This window comes from Zonotrichia leucophrys, chromosome 14, assembly GCF_028769735.1.
Source record: "Zonotrichia leucophrys gambelii isolate GWCS_2022_RI chromosome 14, RI_Zleu_2.0, whole genome shotgun sequence".
In the NCBI taxonomy this organism is placed as follows: Eukaryota; Metazoa; Chordata; class Aves; order Passeriformes; family Passerellidae; genus Zonotrichia; species Zonotrichia leucophrys.
Window position 1 is genome coordinate 1,651,748 of NC_088184.1, and position 8,070 is coordinate 1,659,817.

The following is an 8,070-nucleotide window of genomic DNA, read 5'->3' on the forward strand; positions in this document are numbered from 1 at the left end:
AGCCCCAGGGAAGGGCTGTTACCCCAGCCCACAGAGGGGAAACTGAGGCACGGTTATCCCTGCGATGCTCCCACAGGAAGCCTCAGTGCCCCGGCCAGGGCCCAGCGCTGTGCGGTGACAGCCGCGGGAAGCGACCCAACCTGACAGGGGCCAGAGGGCACCAAAACCAGCCCCGAAACCTCCGTGCCAGCAAAGGAGCGCAGTCCCAGCCCTTTCCGCAGCGGCACACCGAGCTGCTCTGGCCAAATAAACAGATGGGAAGAAAAACAAGAGGTTTTGCTGGCGGGCAGAAAAGCGCCGGATGCCTCTCGCGTTAAACGCCGGCATTGAGCCGGGAGGAATGCGGGGTCGGAGCAGCCGTGATTTACCCCCGCGCATACAGAGGATGCCGTGGGCAGCACAATTCCCTCTGCACCTCATTTATTGCTTTTCCAGCTTCATTTTTCCTCCTCCGCTGGGTTTCCCACTCCTTCCCCCTTCCCCCTGCCTCTCTTGGCTCCTGCTCGGATCTGGCATCCTGCAGTGCCCAGCGTGGAGCTCCAGCCTCCCCAGGGCCAGGTCCAGCCCTCAGAGTCCAGCCCGGCCCCAAAATGGGGCAGTAAAAAGGATAAAATGAAAATATCCAAGTATAAAATTGGCAGTAAAGCATAAAGCAAGCAGCAAACTCTCCTCAAGGGAAAACATGTGTTGTGTATCAAACCCACCAGGATCTTATCACAGCCAGATCATTCTATACACACACACATATAGATATTTATATTTAATTATGCTCCAAAGCCCACAGCATTCTTTGGAAACTTTTTTTTGGCAAGGAAAAGCACATTGTGGTCAGCAGAGGCACTGAACACTCAGCAGCAGCTCATCCTGGCTGGTGATATTTGAAAAGGTGTTATTGAAACAAAATTGGAAAGGTTTTAATTACAAGCAGATGTGGCAGGAGCTTTGCTTGAGAGGTTTGGGGGGCTCGAGGGGTTTGGGGGGGCTCAGGGGCTGAGATTTCAGTGCTGAGCCCTATGGGATCACTGGTGGGGAGGAAAGGTCCCCGGCTGGGGGTACTGTGCCCCATTCCCATGTTCTATATCTAGGGGGGTTCCAGTGCCCCATGTCCCATATCTAGGGGGGTTCCAGTGCCCCATTCCAAGCTGGGTGCCCCATGTCCCATGTCTAAGGGGGGCCCAGTGCCCCATTCCCAATTGGGTGCCCCATATCTAGGCAGGTTCCAGTGCTCCATTCCCATCTGGGTGTCCCATTCCCATGTCTGGGGGATTCCAGTGCCGCATTCCCATGTCCCATATCTAGGAGGGTTCCAGTGCTCCATTCCCATCTGGGTGCCTCATTCCCATATCTAGGGGAGTCCTGTGCCCCATTCCCATCTTAGTGCCCCATGTCCCATATCTAGGGTTGTTCCAGTGCCCTGTTCCCATCTTAGTGCCCCATGTCCTATGTCTAGGGGGTGTCCATTGCCCCACTCCCATCGGGCTGCTCCATGTCCCATGTCTAGGGGGGTTCCAGTGCCCCATTCCCAACTGGGTGCTCCGTGTCCCATATCTAGGGGGGTCCCAGTGCCTCATTCCAAGCTGGGTGCCCCATGTCCCATATCTAGGGGAGGTCCAGTGCCCCATTCCCATGTCTAGGGGGGTTCCAGTGCCCCATTCCCATCTAAGTGCCCCATGTCCCATATCTAGGGGGTTCCAGTGCCCCATTCCCATCTGGGTGCCCCATTCCCATGTCTGGGGGATTCCAGTGCCCCATTCCCATGTCCCATGTCTAGGGGGGTGCCAGTGCCCCATTGCCATGTCTGGGGGATTCCAGTGCCCCATTCCCATGTCCCATGTCCAGGGGGGTGCCAGTGCCCTATTCCCATCTTAGTGCCCCATGTCCCATGTCTAGGGGGTGTCCAGTGCCCCACTCCCATCTGGCTGCTCCATGTCCCATATCTAGGGGGGTTCCAGTGCCCCATTCCCACCTGGGTGCCCCATTCCCATGTCTAGGGGGATACAGTGCCCCATTCCCATGTCTAGGGGGGTTCCAGTGCCCCATTCCCATCTAAGTGCTCCATGTTCCATATCTAGGGGAGTTCCAGTGCCCCATTTCTGTCTGGGTGCCCCATGTCCCATATCTAGGGGGTTCCAGTGCCCCATTCCCATCTGGGTGCCCCATGTCCCATCCCTGTCTGGGAGGCTCCTGTGCCCCATTCCCAGCTGAGGTTTGCTGGCTGGGGATTCTGTGTCCCTTCCCTGACCGGGGGTTCTGTTCCCCATCCCCGCGCAGGATTCCCACGTCCCAGCCCTGCCCCGCGGTCCCATCCCCCTCGGCATTCCCAGGGGAGCGGGGCCGGGGCCGGCGGGAGCGGGCAGGGCAGGGCAGGGCTGGGATGCTGCCGCGGCACAATCGGGCACAATGAGGCACAATGAGGCCTTGTGGCCGCTGGCTCTGACGAGAATCAGTGCTGACAGCGGCCCCTCCAGCAGGGTCACCCACCCAGCACGGAGCCACCCGCCCCTGGTCCCCACACCAGGGATACCCGGGGAGAGGGACCCCAAAGTGCTGGGGATCGCTGGGGTGCAGAATGTGCAAACTGCAATAAATCTCTTTCCATACAGAGGGATGTCCAGGTATCAGGGCTGTTTCCAGCCCCAGGGTCACAGCTGGAGCTGGCACAGAGGGGAGCAGGTGGCACACACTGAACATCCTGCTCAGCTTGCTAAAAACAGGAGCCACACGCTACAAATACAGCTTAGTTTATAAAAAAGAAGTCACAAATTTGGTATCGTTATAACTTTAGTGCACATACGATGCCCCCCACCCCTAGGTCCAAAGTTCCCCGTGGCTGGCACGGCCTGCCCTGCTCACCCAGGGCTGCCAGGGACGGTGGCACTGTCACCTCTCCCTGCTCCCGTGGCACCTTCCTGTGTCAGTGCTTTGGTCCTGCCCTGGCCGTGCCAAGGACACCTCTGCTCCCCCGCCAGCCTTCCTCCAACCTCACTGTTCCCTTCACTCCCTTCAGCTTCTCTCCTCTCCCTCGGCATCCGCCCTGCAGCTCCTGCCCGTGCCGGGGCCAGGCTCACCGCTGCCTGCTCCCCCTTCCACCCCCAACCTTACAGATCCATCTCCTGGCCCTTCCACTCCCTTCTGTGCCTTCCGTGTCCCTGGACCGGCCACCACGGCCACCCGCCCCGAGCCCTGCCGGGGTCTGGCCAGACCCACTGTGCCCACAGCACCCCCTGAGCATGCAGCACCCCGCTCCCCATTCTGCTGCACCCCTCGCCCAGGCAGCTCCCTGGGCAACCTGGGCAAATCCCTTCCCTTCCAGCAGGATTTCCCCAAACCCCCCAGCCCGCCGGCGGGTGCTGCCCCAGCCCAGCTCCGTGTGCCACGCTCCCTCCGGGCACCGTCCCCGTGTCCCCGGGATGCTCTCGGTGAGGCAGGGCCGGCTCCCCCGGCGCTCCCGGAGCCGCTCAGTCCACGGGGAACTCGCAGGGGTTCTGGTGCGTGCGCTGGGCGCCCCGGTAGATGCGCTGGAAGTCCCGGTAGCGCGGAGCGCAGCTCAGCCAGGCCTCCCCGAAGTGCAGCCAGCCCGTGAAGAGGAAGGAGCCGGGGCCCGGCCGGACCCCGCAGCGCAGGGGGGTGCGGATGCTGCCCACGGGCCGGCCCGGCCGCCCGCCCGCCTGGAACAGCGGGAATTTCTGCCGGTGGATGCGCGTGGCGCTCACCCCGATGATGGATTCCTGCAGCTCGGCGTCGTTGGACACGCTCCGGATGCTGCCGCGGATGACTGCGGGGAAGGTGGGAGGGTGTCAGCATGGCCCTGGCCCTGTCCCCACTGCCATCCACATCCCCAGTCCTGTCCCCATCCCTGTCTCCATCCCCATCTCCATCATTGTCCTCATGCACATTCACATCCTCATCCCCATCGCAGTCCCTGTACCCACCTGCCTTCTCATTCCCATCCTTAACCCCTCTCCATTCTTGTCTTGTTCCCACTCCCATTCCCATCCCCATCTCCATCCCAGTGCCCATCTTCATCTCCATCTCCATTCCCATCCCGATCTTCAACCCTGTTCCCATCTCCATCCCCATTCCCATCCCCATCCCCGTTCCCATTCCTATTGCCATTGCCTTTGCCATTATCATTTCCATTCCCATTCCCACTCCCATTCCCACTTCTGTTCCCATCCCCATCTCCACCCCAGTCCCCATCTTCATCTCCATCCCCATTTCCATCCCGATCTCCAAACCTCTTCCCATTCCCACTCCCTTTCCTATCCCCATTCCCATCCTCATCCCCTTCCCATCCCTGTTCCCATCCTCATCTCCATCCCAGTCCCCATCTCCATCTCCATTTCCATCTTGATTTCCAATCCTGTTCCCATTCTCATTCCCATTCTCATCCTCATCCCCACTCCCATTCCCACCTCCATCCCCACTCCCATTCCTATCCCCATTCCCATTTCCCACCCCCAACCCCATTTCCATTCCTATCCCCATTCCCATTGCCATTTCCATTCCCATTCCCATTCCCATCCCCAGCAGCACTCTGCACATCCCATCCCATCCCATCCCATCCCATCCCAGTGCCCCTTTCGGGTCCATCCCCTGTCCCCTGCCCAGGGTGGCACTCACCAAAGTCACTAGTGCAAATGGCCATCAGGATCTCGGTGTCATTGCACGGCCGGCACGCACCTGCGGGGCCAAGCACAGCCTGTCACCCCCAGGGGACACCACACCCGATCCAGCCCCTCCCCACCCGCGGGCACCCTGCAGGGCCAGGGAAACTGAGGCAGGGTTCGGGCTCACCTTCGCTGCCGAGGCTGGCGGAGGGCAGCGCGGGCCGGGCCAGCCAGTCCCCCCGCAGCTCGTAGCGGAAGGCGGCGATGCGGCGGCTGATGTCGGGCTGCGGGGTGGCCTGCAGGAACAGCGCCACCTTCTCGTGGGGCAGCCAGCTGAAGCAGCGGGCGTGGGGCCGGGGCGCCTCGGGCAGCAGCAGCTCCAGGCCCCCCTCCCTCTCCAGGTAGAGCTGAGCCCCCCGGAAGGTCGCGCTGGGTTTGATGCAGGCGGTGACGCGCGGGGGGCTCCGGCCCTTGACGGCGGCGCTGGTGGGCGGCAGGCGGGGGGCCAGGCGGAGGCGGAGGGCCCCCGTGGGGTACAGCCACTCCAGCGAGCCCTCGGCACAGTGCAGGGACAGCTGCTCCACGCTGCCAGCCTCCTGTGACAGCCCGCTGTGGGCACAGCACCGCGTCAGTGACAGGGACCCCCAGTGACAGGGACCCCCAGCCCGTGTCCCCCCACACAGCAGCACCCCGCACTCTCAAGCAGCCCCTCCACAGAGGCAGGAACAGCATCAAACCTTCGATGAGTCGGGCTTGGGGTTCAACCAATCATTTAGGGGTGCCTGCGTTCCCCCAGCACCTTTTGGATGGAGTCAAGGGGCGGGGGGGCACAGCAGCCCAGCCCCCTTCACACCCAGTGTGGGCTCCCTCGGGGTCCCCTGTTCCCACTTTGGGGGATGCTGGGGTCCCACTCTCGCACACGATGCCTGAAGCCGCTTCTTTCCCGCGGCACGGGAGGGGACAGGCCTGGAGGCCGGCGTGGGGACAGCGGGGACACTCGGGGCTGCTTTGTCCCTGACAGAGCGCTGGTGGCTGCGTGGCCCCCGTGTCCCCCCAGGCCCCCAGCGTGGGGCAGCCCCTCTGGCGGGCCCCGGCTCTTTGTTCCGAGTCCGGCGCCTTCGGGCGATGCTCAGGGCCCTGCCGGGGGTCCCGCCGGCCGCACGGATGGGTCTCACGGGTAGGGGGCTCAGGGAAGGGGTCCCGGAGAGGCGCAGAGCCCCGCAGGGGGACCAGCATCCCTCAAAGCGGGGGGGAACCTCACCCAGGGCTGAGGAAACTGAGGCAGGCACGGATTCCCAGCATCCCACCCGTACCCTCCGCACGGATGCGGGAGGGGTTCAGCCCTGAGATGGAGATGGGGGGGCGGGGAGAGCAGAATCCCCATCCCCCACGGACCTGCCTGATCCGGGGACCCGCGTGTGCCACCCCCGCCCGTTCCGGGGCCGCTGCTCCCGGTGCCGGTTCCCGGTGCGGGGTTCCCGGTGCGGTGTTCCCGGTGCCGGTATTCCCGGTGTTCCCGGTGCCTACCTGCCCCTCCAGCTGCACTGGTCCGCGGCCCCGCCGCCGATGGCCGCCCCCAGCCCGGCCAGGCACAGCGCCCGCAGCGCCCACATGGCCGCGCCCGCGGGGCCCCGGGCGGCCCGGCCCGGCCCGGCCCTGCCCGCAGCGCTGCCCGCACCGGGGCCGGGGCCGCGGGGACGGACGGGGGAGCGCGGCCGCCACCCCGCGTCGCGCCCCGAACTTTCCGCCAATGGCGGCGCAGGGGCGGGCACGGGAGCCGCCCCCGAGACCCCCTCCCCACGGCCGGAGGCACCGGCATCCACCGCAGCGGCATCCCCGGAGCCCCCCGGGCTTGTCCGCATCGGGGACACCGGGAGGGGACACGGCTGAGGCAGGGGACGGGACCCGGAGCAGGGCTGGGGTACCCCAGGGTCAGATCCACACCCGGGGGTGCGTCCTGAATTCTGTAGGGCCAAGGCTGTGACAGCCACGGCTACAGCACGCCGGGCTGGGAACACCCCAGCAGTGCACAGCCCAGACTGTGAACACCCAAACTGTGCAACCCCCAAACTGTGCATCCCAGTCCAGATACACCCCAAATTGTACACACCCAAACTGTGCAATCCCAAACTGTGCACACCCCAAACTGCACAACCCCAAACTGTGCACATCCCAAACCGTGCACACCCCAGCTGTGCACACCCTGGCTATAGACACCCCAATTTTTCACACTCCAGCTCTGTCTATAGACACCCCAGCTGTGCACAGCCAGTCACAGGCATGGCCTGGGCTATGAACACCCCAGAGTGCAGCTCTCTGGTTTGTGCATCTCCCCAGAACTGTGCACCCCAACACCTGCACACACCCCAGGCCAGGACATTCACACCCATGGCCATGGGCACCCCAAGGCACGCACATGTGGGGCATCCCAGGCTGGTGCACCCCAATCTGTGCACACCCCACACTGCAGCCTCCTGGTTTACACACCCCCACCCCAGAACTGTGCACCCCAAGAATCCCACACCCCCCAGCCCTGAGTTACACACACCATGGGTCCCTGCACCCCGAGTCCTGTACCCCAGGCTCCATACACCCCAAATTATGCACACACCAATCCTTGCACAGCCCAGCCCATAGCCCAGGCTACAGACAAACCAGGCTATGCACACCCCACACTGGACCCCCCTACTTTACACCCCCTAGAACTGTGTACCCCAAAATTTACACCCCCCCCCAACATCCTTATAACCTGCCCCCATCACCAGCAGCATCGCCCTCCCCACGGAGACATTTTCTGAACGGGCACGTGGCACCGGGCCTGACACGGGGGTCGAGCACATCCGAACCCCGAATTTCCCCCCCTCCAAACCTGGGGATTGCTTTCCACCCCCTCCCTTCCCGCCGCTATTGTGCCACCACTACAGACCACACCATTAATTAAGTTTCCATCCAGTGACAGCCCGCCAAAATGTTTGAAATAAACACGGAACAATTGGGATGGGATGATACAGGCCGGGAACAAAGTCCCCGGCCAGAGGGTGGAGCGGAATGGAAATGAGGGATTGTAAATTGGGATGGTGGGAAGAAAGAGGGGAAGGGGGGAAGGGGAGGGGGAGGCAGGCGGGGAGAGGAGGATTCACAGCCCTCCGGCCATGAAATGATGCTGAAAGAAGTCATGCTGCTGGAATCCGTGGCAAATGAGGGGCCGGAGGGGCAGTGGGTTAAGGTGGAGCGGGTCGGGGTGTCGGGGGGCTGGGCTGGGGGCCGGGTGGGATGCCCGTGCTGAGCCCACCAGCTGCCATCGGGGGTTTGCCGGGGGTGGCTGGGCCCAGGGTCTGGCTGTGCCCTGGGGGACCACAGAGACCCCGGCATGGCGGGGGCACGGTCCCAGAGCCGACCCGGTGACACGGTGAGGGAGTGGAACCGGCTGGGCTCGGAGCTGGGCAGGCAGGGAGCCCAC

At 63.4% G+C, this 8,070-nt stretch overlaps 1 protein-coding gene across 1 annotated transcript; it reads right to left on the minus strand.

The window, feature by feature from the left end:
• Positions 1 to 1,789: 1,789 nt before the first annotated feature.
• METRN (meteorin, glial cell differentiation regulator) lies at positions 1,790 to 6,280 on the minus strand. Its single transcript, XM_064725491.1, has 4 exons — positions 6,138 to 6,280; positions 4,798 to 5,219; positions 4,624 to 4,683; positions 1,790 to 3,775 (listed from the first exon to the last, which is right to left on the minus strand). The coding sequence occupies exons 1-4, from the start codon at positions 6,221 to 6,223 to the stop codon at positions 3,459 to 3,461; spliced, it is 885 nt and encodes a 294-aa protein (XP_064581561.1). The 5' UTR covers positions 6,224 to 6,280; the 3' UTR covers positions 1,790 to 3,458.
• Between the last annotated feature and the right edge of the window lie 1,790 nt (positions 6,281 to 8,070).

Coding starts and splice junctions, on each gene's coding strand:
- METRN (XM_064725491.1), bottom strand. CDS start 6,223: ATGTGGGCGCTGCGGGCGCTGTGCCTGGCCGGGCTGGGGGCGGCCATC. Junction 5,220..6,137: donor CAGTGCAGCTGGAGGGGCAG/GTAGGCACCGGG, acceptor CTGTGCCCACAG/CGGGCTGTCACAGGAGGCTG. Junction 3,776..4,623: donor CATTTGCACTAGTGACTTTG/GTGAGTGCCACC, acceptor CCTTCCCCGCAG/TCATCCGCGGCAGCATCCGG.